This window comes from Oncorhynchus clarkii, chromosome 20 (assembly GCF_045791955.1).
Source record: "Oncorhynchus clarkii lewisi isolate Uvic-CL-2024 chromosome 20, UVic_Ocla_1.0, whole genome shotgun sequence".
NCBI lineage: Eukaryota > Metazoa > Chordata > Actinopteri > Salmoniformes > Salmonidae > Oncorhynchus > Oncorhynchus clarkii.
This window is the reverse complement of record NC_092166.1, coordinates 64,727,093-64,750,930: the sequence shown is the minus strand read 5'-3', so window position 1 is coordinate 64,750,930 and position 23,838 is coordinate 64,727,093. Positions and strand designations below refer to the sequence as shown.

At 41.4% G+C, this 23,838-nt stretch overlaps 3 protein-coding genes across 3 annotated transcripts; all 3 read right to left on the bottom strand.

Moving 5' to 3' along the window:
• Positions 1–4,721: 4,721 nt before the first annotated feature.
• LOC139375642 (hemoglobin subunit alpha-2-like) lies at positions 4,722–5,602 on the bottom strand. The gene is made up of 3 exons (XM_071117443.1): positions 5,496–5,602; positions 5,000–5,207; positions 4,722–4,850 (listed from the first exon to the last, which is right to left on the bottom strand). Exons 1-3 carry the CDS (start codon positions 5,588–5,590, stop codon positions 4,722–4,724), a joined length of 432 nt encoding a protein of 143 aa, XP_070973544.1. The 5' UTR covers positions 5,591–5,602.
• A 2,044-nt stretch (positions 5,603–7,646) lies between these two features.
• On the bottom strand, positions 7,647–12,391 carry LOC139376721 (hemoglobin subunit beta-2-like). Its single transcript, XM_071119598.1, has 4 exons — positions 11,286–12,391; positions 8,305–11,013; positions 7,966–8,188; positions 7,647–7,864 (listed from the first exon to the last, which is right to left on the bottom strand). Exons 2-4 carry the CDS (start codon positions 8,394–8,396, stop codon positions 7,736–7,738), a joined length of 444 nt encoding a protein of 147 aa, XP_070975699.1. The 5' UTR covers positions 8,397–11,013; positions 11,286–12,391; the 3' UTR covers positions 7,647–7,735.
• A 4,342-nt stretch (positions 12,392–16,733) lies between these two features.
• On the bottom strand, positions 16,734–18,199 carry LOC139376722 (hemoglobin alpha embryonic-4). Its single transcript, XM_071119599.1, has 3 exons — positions 17,846–18,199; positions 17,260–17,464; positions 16,734–16,966 (listed from the first exon to the last, which is right to left on the bottom strand). Exons 1-3 carry the CDS (start codon positions 17,935–17,937, stop codon positions 16,838–16,840), a joined length of 426 nt encoding a protein of 141 aa, XP_070975700.1. The 5' UTR covers positions 17,938–18,199; the 3' UTR covers positions 16,734–16,837.
• Positions 18,200–23,838: the final 5,639 nt, after the last annotated feature.

Here is a 23,838-nt window from a genome sequence, read left to right as displayed (position 1 = left end):
AAAGCACATTCCTTTGGTGAATTTGGAGAGCACAGGCCTGGATCTTCTCTCTTGATTTACATCAGGATGTGAGTTGTTAATCCCCATTAGTTATTTCCTTCACCCTCTATGGGTGAGAGGGGGTCTGATTGAAGTTATTCATTGCAAACCTGATCTGACATATTTGGATTCACATGTACAGTCATGGATCTAGGCAGTATCTTAGGCAGACGTTAATTAATAATGCACAACACTCATGCAATACATCAGTACATTTCTTTCCCAAATGAGCGGCTTTGTGGCACTAATTGGTGGTTGTATTGGGAACTTGTTTTTGGCAGAATAAAAATACAAACAAAAAGATCTACAAAATATAGTTACCACACCTTAATCATCTAATTGGACTCTATTCTATATACGTCCATGGTCTTGGCTAAATGACTGTTTTGTCTGTGATATCTAAGGTGATCCTACTTAGTGGTGTGTTGCTTAGGGCACTATCCTAAGTTGATAACTACATGATAAGGCTACAGCTGTAAGGCACTAGCTTCGGACAGTCTACAGGGATGATATATGGACCTCTGGGAAGAAGCTGGGGATTAATGTAGCTGTAGAGTCAAAGTAGCTTCAGGGTCGATTTACAACTTTACCAAGACTGGTATTTTGCTCAGACCCTTAAGTGGTTTTAGTATAAATCCTCATTAAATGTTATGTTGTGCATGTGCGTTTATGCTTGCAGAAACTTGATGCTTTTTCCTGAGATGGCCGCAGTGCTTGTGGAAGTGTCTGAAGGACAAGAGAATTTAATCTTAGCTACAGTACCACATGACCCCAAGAAGGAGGGAAGTTGCTCACTCACAGAGACTGCTTGCTGGAAATCATGAAAATAATAGTCTATCAGGTGTGCTGATTGTATGTGCTGAGATATCGTAGTATCTGCTTGAGTCAGATTCTGCACCAAGAGGTATCGAAACGTCTTTTCCCCAAGGGGTCCTGTTGACAGATAATCCTTGTGGATGACTATGTTGCAGCCAGCGTTAGGAAAAGACAGTGTGGTCAGTGGAGACGACATGGTTACATGTGACCACAATTGGCTGTTTTTCAAATCCATCAGTGGGACCAAACGATCCATCAAGTCTGCTCCGAGTAGCAGTGGTTCAGTGTTGAGGCTGGTAACCCTACACAGGGTGAACAAGCGATACATCTTGGAAGTGTAGTTTCAGCATGAGTCGCATTGTGAGAGGCGAGGTAGTCTGAGTGAAACCTCTGAGTCTAGTGTCGCATAACTCCATTTTTAACCAACGTTAAGCTGAGTTCACAGCCATTTTGAGATCATTGAACAATGTTTGAGGGATGAGCGATATTGTCGAGCATGAATCAAATAGCGCATCACGGGTTAAGCAGTCCTCCAGGACTGTTTCCAGGTAGCGACTTTCAGAGTTACGTTTGGTGGTCATATTCCCCACAAAGTGGTGTGATTGTTCGCAACTGCGTGATATGACATTTGTGTTCATGGTGAAAACAGATCGACTTATTGGCGGTTGAGTGGAATTGGCTATTGCGATGTTGTTTACCTCATGGATTATGACATTTTTATCTGTGCTACCAAAGTTGGTTTGTTCATTATTTTATCGGATGGGCACCCACTAGGGTTTTGAGTGAAAGTGGGGGTTATTTGGCTGTTTATGTCATCACTAAAGGTGTTAATTTTGGCGGATCTGTTCTCTGCCAATTCCACGCCTATTCATGGCGTCTTATATTTTTCCTCTTACTCTATTTTTACCTCTTCTGTACTTACCTTAGAAGATCTTCTAGAGAGTATTGGTTTATGTTTTTAGCGTCATTGAAAGATTTGTTACCCTTGTGCCCTGGCACTTTGTGTGGGTTGAGTTCAGGAACGTAGCGATCAGGTTGATTGTACCAGTAGTCGTTTTGCTAGCGACGTTTTTTATAGTTACTTTGACCACGGGGGTTGTTGGTGTCGTGGTTTCGTGGTAGACACCGTTTTGTGTCATCTCTCACCGCTCCTATTCCTGATGACGCACCATCTAACTGCAGTGAGTGCTCCTGTTCAATATTGAAAACCAAGATGTTAGGGCTCTTAGCGCTGCTCACTTTTGATGCCTCAAAAGCTGTGCTAGCAAGCTCTCTGAGTTCTGAGATTGGCAAACCAATGTGGGCTGTAGGACCCAAAGTAGTTAATGAAGTTGGAATACATGTTCGACAGAAACATTTGTTTGAATGGTAATAGCTCTTCCATTCCTGTTTCAGTGAGTAGGCCAAAGGAAGCTAAACGAAGCCTATGATAGTGTGCTTGAGGGTGTTCATTCCGTGCTTGTTTGACGGTGTTAGCCAGCGAGCTGTCGTGTTTGCGAATCGCAGAACCACTGAATTCTATTTTCAAAGCCGTGGCAAGTTTCGCATAGTCGTTTTGCACGTTTTGCTGTTGTAGACGGATTAACCTTGTCATGTGTCTATTCCACGTTCGCTTCAACAGGTAAAGCCTGTCAGTACCCGTAGTGTTCGGTTAGCCATCCAAGGCGTCCTCTATGTCTGCTAAGAACATCACAGTGTTGTTTGGCTGTCGCAATTTCTGCAGTTTTTTTCCGCTTATGGCTTTGTGATCTAACGTTCTCAGCCCTTCGGCATAGTTTGGGTTTTCATCGCAACTGAGGTCAGCGATCAATCTTTCCATGGGTGAGGGTTCACTTATTAACGGGGGAATGGGGGGGCACACCCTCTGATAGCTTGCTCATTATTATTATTATTTTGTAAAGTTTGGGTTTTGACTCGTTGGAACCTGCAAAAACAATTTTAATCAGTTTATAGATGTTAGTGAATCATCAATACTGTATCAGTAATGTGGAAGCTGGACTTCAATGAACTTGCAAAAGCAAATGTTATATATTTTTTACCTTTATTTAACTAGGCAAGTCAGTTAATAACAAATTCCTATTTTCAATGACAGCCTAGGAACAGTGGGTTAACTGCCTTATTCAGTGGCAGAACAACAGATTTTTACCTTGTCAGCTCAGGGATTTGATCTTGCAACCTTTCGGTTTTTAGTCCAACTCTCTAACCACTAGGCTACCTGCCACCCCAGGTAGCCTAGATTTAGCAATGTTAATTATTAATCACACATGTATAGGCTATCTGGGAATTAAACTTTAATTAACCTGAAAGTGTCGCTGTATCTAGGTTAAGATTGACAAGTATAAAATGTTTCATAGGTTGGAACAAGTTAATTGGTACTTAGCCGAATGATTAACCTGGTAAAAAGGTTTGTTTGGCAATGTTACTTCCTTGTTAAATCGAATGAGACAACGATATCCAATTAGTTGCGATATTATAAAGTGTAACCAGTTGTTATGGATGTGAGAAGACGTTTTGCCCTCACATTGGATTATTTTATTTTTTTAACAATTGTTGCAGATTCTTCACCACAAGGGGTCACTGACCCTGAAGATGGAAATCACACGAGATTCCAGCCAAGGCGGGACTTTGGTCGCTCCAAATCGTGGGATTTACGCTGTAAACAAATAAAATGGCTTCTCTCTGTTTGTTAGCTTACCTTCTAATACAAGCTAGCCATCCTTGTGCAAGAATGTTCAGTTCAAGCACAAAAAGGTCCCCTTCAATTCGGGAATGGGGGTTTACTAATGACGTCTCACGTTCAACCCAATCGGTGTTTCTTGCTAGCAATGTTACCGGAATACATAAAGAAATACCTGTCGTGTCTACTCATGCTCCTTACGCACGAGAGACAGCGAGATAATACTTTCTTGGGACAATCTAATATATGCTTTCAAATTTCCTTAATCGGCCTGCCTTTTGTCCTAGCTCTGGAAATGAATAATTCACCCTACACACTCTGACCCCTGTCAGGTATACAACACTGGAGACAATCTCTCCCTTGGGCGCCATCATGTTGTGACTGGACTTGAACACTAATCTGAAGACTGTTATAGTTCCTAATGATTTAATTGTTACATGATTCATTTCATTGGGTAACAATTTAACATAGTTAGTTTATCAGATACATAACAGTCTTCAGAATAATGTTAAAGTCAAGTCATGACATTCAAATGTCTCACTGGTGTTATCACTGGTGTTATCACTGGTGCTATCACTGGTGCTATCACTGGTGCTTTCACTGGTGCTATCACTGGTCCTCACTTTTGTTACTGCTGCTGCTGGTAAAACCAGTGATTGTCACTAACACCATTGAACTTTTTGTCTACGTAAGTTATTATCACAGTTCCTACAAATATGCTAGCAACACAAATAAGCATAGAATTTTATTACAGTATCTTGACCAAATGCTACTGTGTTAATTTTGTCAGGTATGGCCCACTTAAGTTCATCAAAGAAGCAGAAGCTATACAATGCAGGGAAACTTCAAAAATACCCCTTTTGTATTTCAATTGAGTGTCAATAGGGGAATTGTAACATATTCCATTACATTTTCTGTTTTAAAATGTAATAAATGGTTGAAGGTGCTTTGAATAATCATGTGACAAGTCATTGGTTACATTATGTGCAGTATAACATGTGTTTTGAATATATGGTATTTTTACCAACCTAAATATAAGATTATTCAAAAGTAAACATAATAAGGATAGAATTACTACATTTCGATGTAACTTTTTATTTCTCAAAGAAGAAGAGCATTATTTCCACACTGAGGACCACATCGGGTGTGAGTGCTGGCGTGTTGGTGTGTGTTGGTGCTGATTGGTCCTTTAGCGGTACTTCTCGGCCAGAGCCAGGGCCACCAGGGCGAGGAACTTGTCCACCGCAACATGGATCTGAGGGGTGAACTCCTCGGCGAACAGCATGGACAAGACCACCATGATACAGTGGGACAGAATCTGACGAGGGACAAAGAGAGCAGAGAGTCCGTTTGATTTTACTTAGAAAAGTGCAATGACACCTTCTGCAAACGTTATAGGTAGGCTAATACATGGCACATACGCCTATAGAGCATATGGTTATATTGGCTATAGTTCGTGAAAAGTACCTTGAAGTTGACGGGGTCAACTCTAAGAACGAAGGCGTGCAGCTCGCTCAGGTTCAGAAGACCACCGGCCAGGTCATCGATCTTGCTCACCGCCTCGTACACGCCACCCATGACGGTGATGCCGTGCTTCCTAACCGGAGCGCCGTTGGGGCTCAGGTCCTTCCAGTGGGCGAAGTAAGACTTGGTCTGGGGGTACACCACGATCAACCTGCATGGAGGAAGGAGAGAAATGATTGCTTAGGGTAAGTGGTAATTGCTCTGTCGAACATATCAATACCATTTTGTTTCTGATAAAGAATGCATTGAATGATCAATTATGCAGTCAGTTTCAGGAACTTGTTTGTATTATTAAAAATCCATATAGGCCTGTTAGATCATATTCTATTGGAGTTGTTTAATACAATAATGTCTCATACAATTTCCATAAATCGAAAGTAGTTTAGATAGACTCCTCCCCGTTGTAGCCTAACTGATGATAAAGTATCTCCATCTTTACCTGGCGAGAGCCTCGGCGCCGATCTCGTCCGACCGGCTGGAGACTTTCGCAAAGAAGTCCTTGACGATTACTTTTTCCTTAGCTGACAGGCTCATTTTGGCAAGAGGTTCTGCTGTACCACACAATATATTCAGAGGATGAATGGAGCTTTAGAAGGGTCTGGAGTTAGACGGATCCCGAAACCTATTTTATGGCCCAAGACACACATGTCACCAAACCCCACCTCTACTCGTTTTCTATTGGCTATGATGAGATAATTGAGGAAAATTATGAAGTGAGATGGGGCATCAGTTCTGTGAATTTAGGGTGTTGTCTTGCCTTATCGCTTTGGGCTATACATGGTAACGCAGAAAATCCCTATGCGTTTGACATAGGCGTTTGGAGTAACCAAGTTTATCGCTATGCGTTGCTGCTCTATCTATTAGAGCTAAATATAGCCTAGCAACACTTCTCTAAAAATGTAGCCTCCTTTTATAGAACAAGGACTTTGTTATCTTACTATGAAACACATATGATCTGTTATAATGCAATAATATATCTTACACAATAAAACGATCATGAAGACTTACTGCTGCTTGCTATTTGACAATAACTTAAGTATGACAATTGATCTGTTCTTATGAAAATAGATCATCATTTGCACCAATTTCTACTTTCTTAAAATGGTGCACAATTAAGAAGATAGAAAAGTGACCGTTTTATAATTGATTGAGTTGCTAACAGAGGAGTGGTGACTTGATATTAACAGATGGGGGGGGGGGGGAACAGAATGAAGACCAACATTCGATAGGTTCTCAACGAATATAACGATTTCTGGAATGAAGTGCTTGATATTGTGATACTGAGGGGATGGTATGTGGTATGTATGTATGTGTTTTCTACACCTGCCTATGTGATGATGAGGAATACTCTACTTGGGAACAGTATAGCCACAGTGGAGAGACACATGTTTATACATTTTATTGGGATGCTTTCATGAAATAAATATAAAACGCATATATTCGCCTTTCACTCATAGACTTTCTCAGATCATCTCCGGGCCTACTGTATGTGTTTATAGATAACACTAGGTGTTGCCATTCTTATCTTTATAAAACCTCACATAGGTCACAGCTGGACAGGCCCGACCAGCTGCTGCAGGGGTATGCATGGAACATGTCGCTGTGGGCAGTGGTGGAAAAAGTACTCAATTGTCATACTTGAGTAAAAGTAAAGATACCTTAATAGAAAATGACTTAAGTAAAAGTGGAAGTCACCCAGTAAAATACTACTTGAGTAAAAGTCTCAAAGTATTTGGTTTTAGATATACTTAAATATCTAAATTAAATAGAATTGCTGAAATGTACTTAAGTATCAAAAGTAAAAGTATTAACCATTTTAAATTCCTTATATGGTGTAGGAATCTTGAAACTCATCCCCGTACATACAGTAGTGAATAAAAAACTTTTGCCAATATGCAAAACTTTAAGATTTTTTTTTATATGGGGTCGTTTCCTGCACCAAACAAACTAGCTTTTCCTAAATGTAGCCTACAAGTGGAGGTCAATATCAAACAAAACGAAAAACAACCTGAACAAGGGATTAAACGTTTCTGGAATTATACTGTTTTTCATGACGGATAACAATATGACAACAGCTACAGTAAAGTAAATTGAAAGTAAATACTTTTGACAAATGAATATTAACTGTTAAAACTTAAACGACAATAATTTATTGGTTTTGACAGTAAACAAAAAATAATCGTTGAAGTTGCGCATTCCATCCATGAAGCAGTGATGTGCGTTTATAGCCTTCTTTTACTTCTCAGTCAAGACATAGAGGTGTATCCCTTCGCAGTTTTGTTTTTGTATGTTTTATGCATAAATAGTCATGTTAATGTTTGCCACGTGTTTTACAGCCAGCAACAATACAATTCAGCCTGGCCAACTCTGTAGGCTTGTAGGCGATATGCATCCATTCACTAACTTGTTCATGTTGTCTAATGTATTATTGAATTCACATTTTTATAATGTGTAGATCTAACATCTATATATGAAATAACCATTAAAACTTTTACATGTTTTATTAGCTATTCTTAAAGTGTAATTTGTCTAGGTTTGTATGGATATAATTACGCACGCGTAAAATAAACACACATGATCAACAAACAGATGCTTATACGCTTATTTTATTTATTCATTGAAGAGTGAAACACATGAGCACACAGGCTGTCTCCTCGGCCAGCTATATGGAGACTGACTCTAGTGGTACTGCCTGCCCAGAGCAGACACCACCACTGACAAGAACTTCTGGAAGGATGCCTGATATTCGGGGGTGAATGCGTTGCCCATCTTCCCAGCGATGACGATGGTCAGACAGTCAGACAACAGCTGTGAAAGAGAACAAACCACAGCAGAAGTGATATGTTTAGAATGTATTTTCGGGTAGCTTGATCGAGTGGACTTCAATGTTATTTTGTCGCCTATCTTACCTTAAAGTTGTCGGGATCCACGTGCAGTTTCTCGGAGTGCAGAACGCTCAGCTCGGCGTATGTGTTCTTGATGTCGTTCATGTTCTTCAGAGCTCTGTCCAGACCGTGCAGCACCGTGGTGCCGTGCTTAGCAATCATAGGGTTGTTCATGATGGCCTCTGCGTTGTACAGGTTGCCGAAGCCCCCGAAATACCTCTGGGTCCAGGGGTACACGATCAGACACCTGAGGGGAGCGGAGAGAACAGTGTGAGGCTGAACAACAACAGAAAATGACGAAGAAGATTAAAATTAGGGGGACTAACAATCAAAGTTAAAGTAAACCAAAGTTTCTTGTCTTACCTTGACAGGGACTTTTGGCCAATTTCGTCATAGTCTAGTTTGGAGAAGATGTTGGAGATGGCCGCGCGCTCTTCATCTGTCCACTCAACCATGTTGCTCGTGATGATTTAGCTTAGGTTCTAGTGAGAATAGGGAATAGGAATCATGAAAAAAAATCGGAAATATCTTTAGTTTTATGGTATTTGTGCACTCCGCCCCCAAAACGAAAAATGTAATATGATTGGTTGGAGATAACCCATCTTGCTTTAGATAATACATAGTTGAACATTGTCGAATAGGTCCTCCTTAAGGTGGATTTCCGTGAAACAGCAAAAAACATTTCAGGAAACCAAATATAGATTCTGAGGGTAACTCTCATGTTATAGCCGATACATACAGTGCCTTCAGAAATTATGCACACCCTTTTGCTTTAATTTGCTTTTTTGTTGTTGCGTTACAGCCTGAATTAAAATGGATTACATTGAGATGTTGTGTCACTGATCTCCCCACACTACCGCATAATGTCAAAGTGGAATCTTGTTTGTAGAACTTAAAAAAAATAAAAAATAAAAGCTAAAATGTATTGAGTCAATAAGTATTCAACCCCTTTGTTATGGCAACAATAAATAAGTTCAGGATTAAACATGTGCTTAAGAAGTGACATAATAAGTTGCTCGGACTCATTCCGTGTTTAATAATAGTGGTTAACATGATTTTTAAATGACTACCCCATATCTGTACCCCACACATACAATTATCTGTAGGGTCCCTCAATTGAGTTGTGAATTTTCACATATTCAATCACATAGACATGGGAGGTTTTCCAATGTCTCCCAACGAAGGGCACCTATATATGGGTACAAATTAAAAAAGCAGATCCTGAATATGTTTTGGAGCATGGTGAAGTTATTAATTACACTTTGAATGGTGTATCAATACACCCAGTCACTACAAAGATACAGGTGTCCTTCCTAACTCAGTTGCCAGAGAGGAAGGAAACTGCTCAGGGATTTCACCTTGAGGTCAATGGTGATTTTGAGACAGTTACATAGTTTAATGGCTGTGGATAGGAAAAAACTGAGGATGGATCAACAACATTGTATTGACTCCAATATTAACCTAAATGACAGAGTGAAAAGAAGGAAGCCGGTACAGAATAAAAATAGTCAAAAACATGCATCCTGTCTGCAACAAGACATATCAGTAAAACTGCAAACTTGAAATTAAATTGTTGTCCTGCATACAAAGCATTATGTTTGGGGCAAATCCAACACGCATCACTCAGTAACTCTCTTCATATTTTCAGGGATGGTGGTGGCTGCATTACCTTATGGACATGCTTGTCTAGGGAGTTTTCTTGGATACAAATAAACTGAATACAGAGATTAATTCAACTTTCAACAGGACAATAACCTAAAACACAATACCAAATCTAGACTGGAATTGCTTACCAAGACCACGTTGAATGTTCCTGAGTGGCCGACATACAATTTTGACTTAAATCGGCTTGAAAATCTATGTCAAGAATTTGAAATGGCTGTCTAGTAATGATCAACAATCAACTTGAAAGATTTTGAATAATTAAAAAAATAATAATGTGCAGTTATTGTACAATCCAGGTATGCAAAGCTCTTAGAGACTTACCCCAAAAGACTCACAGCTGTAATCTTCGCCAAATGCGCTTCTACAAAGTATTGACTCGGGTGTGAATGCTTATGTAAATTATATATTTCTGTTTTTCATTTTTATAAATGAGCTAAAAATTCTAAAAACAGGTTTTCACTTTGTCATTATGGGGTATTTTGTGTAATAAATTAGATTAAAAAAAAAAAAAAAGATTTTGAATTTAGGCTGTAACACAACAAAATGTGGAATAAGTCAAGGGGTATGAATACTTTCTGAAGGTACAGCATGCAACACAATCGAAAATATCCATATGGCTGACCTATTTAATAATATAGGCAGGCCTACGTTACTTTCGCCATCATTTTGTGGTTGTGAATCATTTTGATTGCATTTGAAAGAGTTCGCACTGATAATCATTAATAAGTCAAGATCTCCCTTAGTTATGATTGCACAATAAGTATGTAGGCTATGGCATTGGCATGGCATTGTTTTCATTGTAACCCACCCTCCTGATAGTGTACTTCCATAGTTGAAATAACAAGGGCAACGTGATGCCATCGTTTGAGATTTCATTAGGCCTAATTAAAAGAGTTACAAATAAACGTTTAGTTACAATCCTCACATTGGGACCAAGTTTCCCCATCCTCTGACTTGTTATTTGCAGCAAACATCTGTGTTATCTCCCACAGCAGGACACTCCCATTTTTGACTCCAAATGAAGCTCAAAAAGGAAAAACCTCGAACGTCATTCGTGCCATGATTGACATTCGTGCGTGTAATTTTAATTACATTTATTAAATGTGGCAATAGTCACAATTTTAACCAGTGATGAATACAACATTTGCCAAACGGAGACACAAATGATAGCAAGGTTATTTATTATTTAGATGTACATACGTGATAGGCCTCACATAAGCCCTATGCGCCTCATTTGCGCTGTAATATATTTGCATCCTTGCACGATTCACCGTTTCTTCTACAATAAGATGACATTGAAAAAAACTTAACTTTTAACATTTTTAACTTCAAGTAAATAAAATGGCCTGTACTAAATTATTCAGAATTCTAATGAATTTGGTTGGAGTCAGGTGACTCTCGTTTGATGTGTACTGTAATTTATCTCAACTGTAGTAAGTTGCAGCTGCCTACAAAAAAAAGCCATTCCTCCAGAACGTTCTGTTCCATTGCAGTCCGTTGTAAAGTGCAAGGGTGCCAATATATTAAGCGAAACTGTATAGCTACAAGAACATCAAAATATTACTTTACGCAATGATAGTCCACGTGGAAATATCTCCTTTAATTTAGCACAATACAATTTGGCTTTCTGCCAAGGACATTGAGTGTCCATGTGCCACAATCATGTCAATAATGATCATAATCATCATGTCAATAATACAATGTATTTTTAACACACTTTATGCTTGTGATTTCAACAAATTATATACACTTGGGATCAGTACCGATTTTAGCATGTAAAAAACATTTGGGACGCATTCCAGCAAAGCCACGACACAACACAACACTAAACAATACACTAATTGCACTATATCACTGCTACACCTGGCTAGCGGAGCCTTGTCCGGCAGCGAAACAGTTAATTCAGCCTCATTTACTGACTTGCTTAAACAAATGTGGTTTCTACTGACAATTGAGATGCACAAACTATTGCATAAGGTGACAAGCAGATAAGAGGCAATCTTTAATTTCGATTTAGACATTAATGAGCAAGCTAGGACGGAAGTAGTCAATATAACTACTTGTTCAGCACTTTTGAAATGTACAATGACAGAATTCAGAACATGGGCCGTTCATACAGTGTTCTCCCTGTACACCAAGTCAGAACCGTAGGATAAATAAAGGGGGCATATAAGCAGACAATGAAAGCTCTTACAATATTCAATGATTAAATTTCTCAAAATCAGGTTATAGGCTACAGTACATGTGCACCACCAAGTCAGAACACTAGGCAAAATTAAGAGGTGAAAATAGACCAAATTATTAGGGTGAGGCAAATGGGCTACCAACAGGTTACTACAACATACAATTTGTATTACTTTCTTAGCTACAGTATACAGTACCAGGCAAAAGTTTGGACACACCTACTCATTCAAGGGTTTTTCTTTATTTGTACTATTTTCTACATTGTAGAATAATAATGAAGACGTCAAAACTATGAAATAACACATATGGAATCATGTAGTAACCAAAAATGTTTTAAACAAATCAAACTATATTTTATATTTGAGATTCTTCAAAGTAGCCACCCTTTGTCTAGATGACAGCTTTGCACACTCTTGGCATTCTCTCAACCAGCTTCACTTGGAAGGCTTTTCCAACAGTCTTGAAGGAGTTCCCACATATGCTGAGCACTTGTTTGCTGCTTTTCCTTCACTCTGCGGTCCAACTTGTCCCAAACGATCTCAATTGGGTTGAGGTCAGGTGATTGTGGAGGCAGGGTCATCAAATTTTGTCATCAAACTTTGTCATCAAAGTCTGACATTCTCTGGATTTATGGTGCTTTCAAGACAACTGGGGGGAAAAAAAGAAGATTCAATCACGATGACGTCAGTGATCTTCAGGTCATAGCTCTAGAAAGAGGCCCGAGTTCCCGATTTACAATTCCGAGTTGGATGAAAGTTCAAACGTATTTTCCCAGTCATACCTCGTTTTCCCCAAGTTCCCAGTTATTTTGAATTTACTAAAGTCAGATTTTGTAGTTCCAAGATAACAGTTGTTTTGAGTGCAGCACAAATCATGCTTCATTGACAGCATGGCCAATGTTGAATGTTTATAATTTTAAACTAGGAAAAGAGACCCTTAATCTTAGACTTGGGACCACAGCCACTGAATATCAGGCTAATGATTGCTTTGCAATGCTTGCAGTTAGCCACTGATTCCTTCCAAATTTCTCATTGGTGAACTTGCAATTTCCAACTTGTTGTGTAATGTTTATGTTAAAAGGCCGATGAGTACCGCTACGTTTTATCTTTAATTTCTCTTCATTATTTCTCTTAATATGACAAGGATTAAAAATGATTTGTCAGTAGATTGTCGACTTGATTCATGATGATGACTGCTAGCTAAGATTTTGAAAGTATGATGTTGACATGATCAGTCCAATCAAAGCTACTGTAGATATAAGGTGATTTCACGTCATTTTATCTGTGGCCAATGACCTTGAGCCTTCTTGGATGTGCACTTCTAATGTAACTCTATGGCAGCACCCGAGGGGCTTGAATTGTCGAGCTCTACCCTTAGACTTGGTGGTGATGTAGTGTCCCCATGAGTGACAGAAAACTGAGCCAATCAAAGCGCAACGCTCCGTATTTTCTGCTGGCTTGCCCCACCTGTCACATCTGCTCCTGCAACACCCTCTACTGCTCATCCTGTGTCTCCTTGACCTGCCACCACTCCCCCAGTACTCTCTCCCTCTCTCTCAGTGTGTGTGTGATTGTGTGGGCGGAGACAGGTGTGCTGGAGTCAGAGCAGATCCCCAACAGCTGCAACCTGTTCCAAAATCAAGACCTCTACAAATACTGAGCCCTGCCACTTCCACGCTGCCAGATCATAATCTCTGCTCAGTCAGTCTATGTTGCTAGCCATTTGTTACTATTCAGATCCTGTTATTCTGTTGTGCCTTGCCTGACGGTGTTTTCCTCTCCACTACAGTTCTGCCCACTCTGACTCGGGTCCCTGGAGGTGAGAGTGGTTACTTCATCCCAGTCTCCTCGTCTCCGTCTGCTCTTGGGTTCCCCTGTTCCACTCCGCGTAACAGTACGATCTGGCCAAAGAGATGAACCCGGCAGACTCTGCTACTCTCCACCAAACACTCGTCGGGCTAAAGGTACCCTACTCGAGCAACATGACCAAGCATTGAAGACCCTTCTGGAGTACATCAAGGAGTTTTAACAGAGCCTGTCTGACCTACAGGGCTGACCCATCGCCCAGAGCTCCAACCAGTTCTCCTACACTCGGGACCGTTTGTTCTGACTCCCGAGCGTTACGATGGCAAACTCTGAGCTTGCAGAGCCTTTTTGGTATAATGTTCACTAGTATTTCAGCAACAGCCCTACTCTTATGCTAGCAAATGGGCCAAGTTTTCCTTTCTGATTGGCTGCCTCCATGGAGCAGCGCTTTCCTGGGCCACGGTGGTGTGGGAGAGACAGTCCCCCATCTGCTTCTCCTACTCCAGATTCACGGAGGAGATTAAGAAAGTCTTTGACCACCCGGTCTGTGGTAAGGATGCCGCTAAACGACTCCTGTCCCTCCGTCAAGGCCCCCATAGTGTTGCTGAGATGGCATGTGAGTTCCGCACCCTCGCCTCTGAGAGCGGCTAGAACGAGGAGGCCGTTCAGGGAGTGTTCCGGAACACGCTTACTGAGTCCCTCAAGGACGAGTTAGTGTCCAGGGATGAGCCTGATGAACTCATCTCTCTCACTATCCACATCGACAACCATCTCCGTGAGCGTTGGAGGGAGAGGGTAGGTAGGGTTGCATGTCCCATAACATCTGCTTCAGTGCCTTGTCCTCCTTCTCCGACTGCATCCCATTCCCAGGCTCGTCCAGATCCTGAACCCATGCAGCTCGTCCGGGCCTGTCTCTCTCCAGAGGAGAGGCAATGACGAATCGCCGCTAGGAGCTGCCTATACTGTGGCCAGGTTGGTCACTTTGTCTCCACTTGTTCCCTGCGTCCAGCAAAAGAGGGGGCTCGGCAGTAGTGGGGGATATACTGTTGAACCAAATCGCCTGCCCATCTTCCCCAAGGTCCCTGCTTGAAGGCAACCTTGTGTGGCAGAGCCAGGCTTTTCCTCTGTCTGCTCTCATCGATTCGGGCACCGACGAGAGCTTCCTGGACCGAGGTGTCATTACCCAGTTGATTCTGGACACTGTCCCACTCGATTCACCCCTCGATGCCAACGCTCTCAATGGACAGCTCCTCGCCCGTGTCTGTGAGAGAACCGTCCCTGTGTCTCTCTGGAAATTACCAGGAAAAGATTGATTTCCACATAATCGACTGTCCTTACTCTTCCCTGGTTCTTGGCCATCCATGGTTAAAGCTACACAACCCACAGATTGACTGGACTGCCGGAAAGGTAACCACTTGGAGTTCATTTTGTCACTAATTGTTTACATTCTACCCTTCCCCCTGCCTTGTCTGTGCCCCAGTTCATTCCAGAACCTCCGGAACTGTCATCAGTTCCTCTCGAGGATCACGATCTAGCTCCTGTGTTCAGAAAGCATAACGCCCTTTTGCTGCTTTCTCATCGGCCATACGACTGCGCCATTGACCTCCAACCTGGAGCTCCTCTCCCCAGTAGCCGGTTGTTTAACCTCTCTCGTCCTGAGCAAGAGGCTATGGAGAGGCCAGGATTCTCTGGCTGCAGGTCTACTGCACCCTCCAACTTGAAGCAGCTACAGTATTTTCTGGGGTTTGCACATTTTTACAGACGTTTCATCCGCAACTACAGCCATCTGGCAGCACCTCTCACCACTCACCTCCACCTCCACTCCGTTCCACTGGACTCCTGAGGCAGAGGCAGCATTCCTGGAACTCAAGCATCGCTTTACCTCTGCTTCGGTCCTTACTCAGCCCGACCCAGAACTCCAGTTCATCATAGAGGTGGACGCCTCTGACACCGGGGTAGGTGCTGTTCTGTCTCAAAGTTCCCCCTCTGATCAGCAGGTCCACCCATGTGCATTCTTTTCCTGTAAGCTCTCACCTGCAGAGAGGAATTTTGACATCGGAAACCGGGAACTCCTGGCAGTTACCCTGGCTCTGGAGGAATGGCGTCACTGGCTGGAGGGCTCTGTACTCCCCTTCATCGTGTGGACTGACCATAAAAACCTGTCCTATATCCAGACCGCCAAACATCTCAACTCCCGGCAATCCAGGTGGGCCTTGTTCTTTGGTAGATTCAATTTCACTCACTTATCACCCCGGTTCGAAGAATACCAAGCCTAATGCCCTCTCTTGCCAGTTCACCACCGACAACACGGGTACCGAGCCAGAAGCCATTGTGCCATTCACCTGCATCGTTGCCACCGTCACCTGGGAGATCGAGACCCGTATCTGCCAGGCTCAGCAGAACCAGCCTGACCTCGGGTAATGCTCTGTATGTTCCAGATTGTGTTCACTCTGATGTTCTTCAGTTGGGCAATTCTACCCACCTCACGTGTCACCCTGGTATGAACCGGACCCTTGGCTTCCTGCGTCAGCGCTTTTGGTGGCCCACCATGGTGAGAGATGCCTGGGAGTTTGTCTCAGCCTGTTCGATTTGTGCCCAGAACAAAACCTCCACTAAACCCACTGTCTCAACCCCTCTCGCTCCAGCCTCAGCCTCCGCACCTAGTTTCCTGCAACCCGCCCGAGCTTCCCCTGACCTGCACTTCATCTTCCCCGTGTTTCAATAGATACCTTGGTTACTTCATCCCAGTCTCCTCGTCTGAGTCTGCTCTTGGGTTCCCCTGTTCCACTCCTCGTGACACCATCACAGAAAGCACTGAGTTAGGCTGAAACACCTGCATTTTGGAGCTGCCTTACTCAAGACCATGTTTGTATGCGGCTTTATTAAATATTGTTTGCTAACTGATGTGACACGTATTAATGCCAAAATAACATGCAAAACAGACAAGGCCCCCCCCCCCCCCAAAAAAAAATATATGACGGGTCGCCACTGCTTGGGATGTATGGTCCTCAGCAGATGGTTTAGTTTACACATTTCTATACCCAAAGGGAACTCTGTCACAACTAACTGACAGAACTTAATACAGCTGAACAAGTAACGATTTCCTCCTTATTACAGAGTTAACGACACAAGCACTCAGGTGTTTCTGTCATGTTTTATTACAAAAGAAAAACACACAAATAAAATACTCTAAGTTAATGGAACAGCAACATTTGGTTTATATGATGGGGCTATGATGCTCCTTATCTGTATTTCTCTGCAAGGACGGCTGCGAAGGCCGAGAGGTACTTGTCCATGGCAGCGTGCGCGACAGGATCGAACTCATCACCCATGTGAGCGGCCAAAGTCACGAGGATACAGTGACAAAGAAGCTGTGAGGGAAATAAACAAAACACAAAGGGAAAAAATCATAAAATAAACCACAAGTGCACTTGTTAAATTTCCTTCATAGATTTGAAATGAAATTATTGGTATAAGAAATATGGTGGAAACTCCCAGTCTATGCCAACACCAATTTGTGGGGAGTAGTGAATGAGTGCACAATTCAAGGAGTAAAGATTATTAGGAGACAATGAGTGTGTTCCAGCAGATGATAAGTAGGGATAGGGATGTTCTAGGGCTAATATCTGATGGAAAAGTTAATCAAGAGAAATAGGGAAGGCACCTTGAAGTTGCAGGGGTCTATTCTCAGTTTGTAGGCATGCAGTGTTTGGAGCGGTGCCAGGGTGACCATCATCGAGCTGATGTCTTTGGAACACTCAGCTATCGCGAGAACTATCTTCTTCCCGTGGGAACGCAGGTGTGGGGACCGTGGTCTGATGTCCAGGTGGGCGAAGTATGTTTTCGTTCCGGGAAAAGTCGTCATCATCCTGTGATACAGTGATAAAGTATAGGTCTGCAAGTGGGCATTATATTTGTGACTGACAACAGGTCTGTTGTTGCCTCCATTCCCACCAACTTTGGGTAAATAGACCATGAACCCAATTTAATTGCAAAATTATTGTAACAGGCTAACCATATAATAAACAAAAATGTAACAAAAAAACATACGTTTTGTTGTCATTCAAATACATGACACCTTTCACAAATACATTTTCCAATAGCAGAAGCAAAGACAGTTTTTGCCAACGAAATGTCTTCGTTTTAACACCGTTTAGCCTACCATATCGAAAGTGCCATCTTATCAGAAAGGAAGTTAAGTTCAGATTTGTGTGTTGCTTGTATGTTATTTACAATTAACTTAGGCCTACCTTAGAAGACATTCAGCTCCGATGTCGGAAGCCACGGGAATCATTTTGTCCCAGATTTTAGCGATCAGCTCTTTTTCTTGGTCTGTGAGCATATTGTAACCCGTTGCGCTGGTGCTATGCGTAGAAGTTGAATGTCTGGACGGGCGCACGGCACAGGTTGCGTAAAGGTGTTAGTCAACCATTTTTTTGCACCAGTATAACCCGTCAACGTGATTTGCTTGCATTTTTTTCTGGCAGTATTTACAACAATTGTCTAAATGAGGTAAAATAAATGGTCATTTGCGGCGGTCGTTTGCGGTAGGCCTACTCCTTGCTTCGAGTTGTTTTCCTTCTGAATGCTGAGGAGAGATAACCACTTAAGGGTGGGCAAGTTGCGCAGAAGACCCAACATCTTCTGATATGCGTCATGTGGTCTACTGGGGGCCTCTTTTGACACACACAGTTAACTTGACCAACTTGAACATAAGAAAATGATAATGTATTGAAGTGAAATGTAAGTCTACTTAAGCCTAATGCATTGTAATAAAATGGACTTAAAATGCACCGAATACAGTGGTTTGGGTGAATGTGTGATGTTGCAGTTTGTGTGTCACAAAGTTACCCTACCCTTTAGAAATTCCTTGCTATGGTTACTGATTTTGACCTAATCTCTGGTCCCTTTATCGTAATCTATACATACCAGCCAGGGCCAGGCAACTGACTTGGCCGTGACACATATTGTAAATATATTCATGTATATGGGTGATTCTACAGAAGTGGTGTAATTGCTGTCCCACTTCCCCCAAAAAAACATTTTATAAAAGTGTCCAAATGTAGATTGTTATTGCCTTGGAATGAATTAGAACATATCATGATGAAAACAAACATTGTTAAATGAATATAGTACAAAGCCATTGTTTATACACCTATTTCTATTCCGAAGTGGCTGGCCCACAGCGACTCTTAAACTTCATGTTTGAAAATAAATACAAATCTGAAACCATGACTTGTTTTAACACTATTATTTCAATAGAACACATTGAGGCGTTCTATTACCACATTGAAAGATACAAATCTTATTAGTGTTTTGTTTATTTTTAAACATCTTTCTCTGAAAAATGCTGTCCCAACTTTTGATGACACTACCGAAACAGACTTTAGCTGACTGTAGAATGAATGTGCCTTAAGCCACACCCCTACAAATATCACCAGGTGATGGGATTGCACCCTTCTCCAGCATGGCCACATGGCAAGTAATCTGTCTGCAATCATTTTGGAGAAAATAAGTGAGCAAGTTGGTAAAGCTTCATGTATTTTTCAGAAGTGTCACTACCGAACATTAATATTTCATGAAATACGTAAAGTATGGTTTTGGGACTAAAATATGTTTGCTGTGATGTACATCTGTCCAAATGAAAACTATCCAGCCATATGCTAGCTATTATCCAAACCGAAATGGTCACAACCTAAACAATTGACACAATATACATTTACAGAGGTCTCACCTTTGTATCTATGCCATTCTGGTGTCTGTGACAGCCTCGATGGCACTGCCTGTGCTATTTTAAAGTTGCCAGTGCCATGAACTACCAACTGATCTACAAGAGTACTACCATGTCAACTCAAATCCAATTTTATTGGTCACATACACGTGATTAGAATATGTTATTGTGGGTGTAGCGAAATGCTTGTGCGTCTAGCTCCAACAGTGTAGTAATATCTAACAAATTAAACATATACCCAATACACACAAATCTAAGTATGAATGAATTAAGACTATATACACATCGACAAGCGATGTCAGAGCAGAATGGACTAAGATACAGTAGAATAGTATACAGTATATACCGTTGAAGTCTGAAGTTTACATAGTTTATTTGTCTGAGTTTAAATGTTTCACAATTCCTGACATTCAATCCTAGTAAAAATTCCAATTTACCACCACAAATCACCACTTTATTTTAAGAATGTGAAATGTCAGAATAATAGTATAGAATGATTTATTTCAGCTTTTATTTTTTTCATCACATTCCCAGTGGGTCAGAAGTTTACATGCACTCAATTAGTATTTGGCAGCATTGCCTTTAAATTGCTTAACTTGGGTCAAACGTTTTGGTTAGCCTTCCACAAGCTTCCCACAATAAGTTGGGTGAATTTTGGCCCACTCCTCCTGACAGAGCTGGTGTAACAGTCAGGTTTGTAGGCCTCCTTGCTCGCACACGCTTTTTCAGTTCTGCCCACAAATTTTCTATAGGATTGAGGTCAGGGCTTTGTGATGGCCACTCCAATACCTAGACTTTGTTGTCCTTAAGCAATTTTGCCACAACTTTGGAAGTATGCTTGGTGTCATTGTCCATTTGGAAGACCCATTTGCGACCAAGCTTTAACTTCCTGACTGATGTCTTGAGATGTTGCTTCAATATATCCACATAATTTTCCTGCCTCATCACGCCATCTATTTTGTGAAGCGCACCCGTCCCTCCTGCAGCAAAGCACCCCAACAACGTGATGCTGCCACCCCCATGCTTCACGGTTGGGATGGTGTTCTTCGGCTTGCAAGCCTCCCCTTTTTCCTCCAAACATAATGATGGTCATTATGGCCAAACAGTTCTATTTTTGTTTCATCAGACCAGAGGACATTTCTCCAAAAAAGTACGATCTTTGTCCCCATGTGCAGTTTCAAACCGTAGTCTGGCTTTTTTGTGGCGGGTTTTGGAGCAGTGGCTTCTTCCTTGCTGAGCAGCCATTCAGGTTATGTCGATATAGTACTCGTTTTACTGTGGATATAGATACTTTTGTACCTGTTTCCTCCAGCATCTTCACAAAGTCCTTTGCTGTTGTTCTGGGATTGATTTGCACTTTTCGCACCAAAGTACGTTCATCTCTAGGAGACAGAAAGCATCTCCTCCTTGAGCGGTACAGCGGCTGTGTGGTCCCATTGTATTTATAGTTGCGTACTATTGTTTGTACAGATGAACGTGGTACCTTCAGGCATTTCGAAATTGTTCCCAAGGATGAACCAGACTTGTAGAGGTCTACAATTGTTTTTCTGAGGTCTTGGCTGCTTTCTTTTGATTTCCCCATGATGTCAAGCAAAGAGACTGTTTGAAGGTAGGCCTTGAAATACATCCACAGGTACACCTCCAATTGACCCAAAATTATGTCAATTAGCCTATCAGAAGCTTCTAAAGCCATGACATCATTTTCTGGAATTTTCCAAGCTGTTTAAAGGCACAGTCAATTTAGTGTATGTAAACTTCTGACCCACTGGAATTGTGATATAGTGAATTATAAGTTAAATAATCTGTCTGTAAACAATTGTTGGAAAATGACTTGTGTCATGCACAAAGTAGATGTCCTAACCGACTTGCCAAAACTATAGTTTGTTAACAAGAAATTTGTGGAGTGGTTGAAAAACGAGTTAAGGACTCCAAGCTAAGTGTATGTAAACTTCCGACTTCAACTGTACATATGAGATGAGTAATGCAAGACATGTAAACATTTTTAAGTGACTAAAATACTGTAGAAGTATAGAAAACAGTATGTACATATGAGAGGAGTAACACCAGATATGTAAACATTATTAAGTGACTAAGATACCATAGAATAGTATAGAGTACAGTATATACTGTACATATGAGATGAGTAATGCCAGACATTATTAAATTGACTCGTGTTCCATACCTTTAAGTGGCCAGTGATTTCTACTCTATGCCTATAGGCAGCCATCTCTAATGTGCTGGTGATGGCTGTTTAACAGTCTGATGGCCTTGAGATAGAAGCTGTTTTTCAGTCTCTCGGTCCCAGCTTTGATGCACCTGTACTGACCTCGCCTTCTGGATGATAGCGGGGTGAACAGGCAGTGGCTTGGGTGGTTGATGTCCTTGATGATCTTTTTGTTCCTTCCTGTGACATCGGATGCTGTAGATGTCCTGGAGGTCGGGTAGTTTGCCCCCTGTAATGTGTTGGGCAGACCTCACCACCCTCTGGAGAGCCTTGCAGTTGCAGGCAGTGCACGATCGTTGTAATATGAATCGGACCAAAATGCAGCGTGGGATATTTCCATCCTCTTTATTTGGAAGTGAAACACACAGAAAACAATAAAGCACGAACCGTGCCGCTAATGTAGTGGTTGCAGGCCACTATACATAGACAAGATCCCACAACAAACAGGTGGGAAAAGGCTGCCTAAATATGATCCCCAATCAGAGACAACGATAGACAGCTGCCTCTGATTGGGAACCATACCAAGCCAACCTAGAAATAAAGAAACTAGAATGCCCACCCTAGTCACACCCTGACCTAACCAAAATAGAGAATATAGGATTTCTAAGGTCAGGGCGTGACACTGAGAATCCTGCTGGCTTTACCAAAAGAGTATCCCGAGAGAGCCATGTTTCTGTGAAACAAAGTGTGTTACAGGCCCCGAGGTCTCTCTGGAAAGAAATCCTTACGCCAAGCTCATCAACTTTGTTATCCAAAGACTGAACATTAGCAAGTAATATACTCAGAAGCGGTGGGTGGTGTGCGCTCCTTCTAAATCGAGCCAGCAGGCTGCCTCGAGTGCCTCTCCTCAGCCGGCGATGTTTTAGGTCGGCCTCTGGAATAAGTTAAATTGCTCTGGGGAGAGTGAACAAAGGATCTGCTGCAGGGAAGTCATATTCCTGGTCGTAATGCTGGAATTTCTGGTGACTTTCTGCCACTCTAATATCCAATAGTTCCCCCCGGCTGTATGTAATGACACAAAACATTTCCTGAGCTAATAATGTAAGCGCGCACCACCGCTAACTAGCTAGCCATTTCACATCGGTTACACAAACATAGACATATATAATGTACTGTACTGTGCTCTACAGTACTGTGCTCTACTGTACTGTCCTCTACTGTATTGTACTTACTGAACTATACTCAACTTGACTGTACTGTACTGTACTAAACTATAATCATTAACCCAGGAATCCCCAACCAGATGAATCCTTTAAAATGGTGGAAGGCCTCAATTGCAATGTCTATACTAAAAGGGGTTATATCCATTAAGAGTCCTCTATCTATCTCTATGATTGACACTTGACTGTTAGTCCCCTGTATTTTTTAAACATTTATTGAAGAAAAAAAACATCTGAAAGGTACATCTACATTAAACACTTAGATCATTATTTGTATTTTGGATTATTTGTAGAGTTGTTGAAGGAAAGGGACATCCATAAGGTGCCAACATGCTGAAAAGTACATCAGATAGTCAGAGAAAAATACAATAAAATGTACATTTTGGGAGTAAAACTGGGCACACATTTGTTTTCAGAGATAGCCCAGAATTGGTTTCATTATCCACAACTCACCATCCAGAACCAGATTTCCATGACAACATCATACCAGTGAAAAGGCAGAAAGACACAGACAGAAAGAATTGTGTATTTTATTGATCGTCATGAATATGTCAATCACATGCCTCATTCGATATGGTGTTAATTAAGTAAGCAATTAAGTTCAGAATGTATACGTCAGGTCACAACCAAAACAATGTCACTACTAAAACACCTGATATTTTACTACAATGAAGATAGGAAAAGTGGCAATTGAACATCTAACAACATAATTAATTAGATGCATAAGTAATTAAATCAATCAATATGTTTCAGACTAATAAAATCAACACATAAATGTTGCATGCTAATACAATGTCTAAGACGAATCTGTAATAGAAGGTTAATGAAAATGATCACTACTGTGCATGGTTCTCCCTTTACTGCTACTTTTACACTATGTTTCAGTAGTGACACATTTATTGGGGGTGGTAAGGAATCAGGACAAAATGTCATATATGCAATACAAACAAACTGTGTGAGTAGTAAATATGTCTATCTGATTTGGGAGAATTAGGATACAAATTAGCAATTTTTTTTCAACCCTGTATTTTTACCCCTTCTGTAGAATAACCTATATATGAGCCTTACTACATGTCTCTATATCGGTCTTCAACCCGAGCCAGGTTGTAGTAAAGGTTTGCTTGTCTT

Coding starts and splice junctions, on each gene's coding strand:
- LOC139375642 (XM_071117443.1), bottom strand. CDS start 5,590: ATGAGCCTGTCAGCTAAGGAAAAAGTAATCGTCAAGGACTTCTTTGCG. Junction 5,208..5,495: donor GGCGCCGAGGCTCTCGCCAG/GTAAAGATGGAG, acceptor TCCTCCATGCAG/GTTGATCGTGGTGTACCCCC. Junction 4,851..4,999: donor TTGACCCCGTCAACTTCAAG/GTACTTTTCACG, acceptor GTCCCTCGTCAG/ATTCTGTCCCACTGTATCAT.
- LOC139376721 (XM_071119598.1), bottom strand. CDS start 8,396: ATGGTTGAGTGGACAGATGAAGAGCGCGCGGCCATCTCCAACATCTTC. Junction 8,189..8,304: donor GGCCAAAAGTCCCTGTCAAG/GTAAGACAAGAA, acceptor CGCTCCCCTCAG/GTGTCTGATCGTGTACCCCT. Junction 7,865..7,965: donor TGGATCCCGACAACTTTAAG/GTAAGATAGGCG, acceptor TCTCTTTCACAG/CTGTTGTCTGACTGTCTGAC.
- LOC139376722 (XM_071119599.1), bottom strand. CDS start 17,937: ATGCTCACAGACCAAGAAAAAGAGCTGATCGCTAAAATCTGGGACAAA. Junction 17,465..17,845: donor GGAGCTGAATGTCTTCTAAG/GTAGGCCTAAGT, acceptor ACTGTATCACAG/GATGATGACGACTTTTCCCG. Junction 16,967..17,259: donor TAGACCCCTGCAACTTCAAG/GTGCCTTCCCTA, acceptor TTTCCCTCACAG/CTTCTTTGTCACTGTATCCT.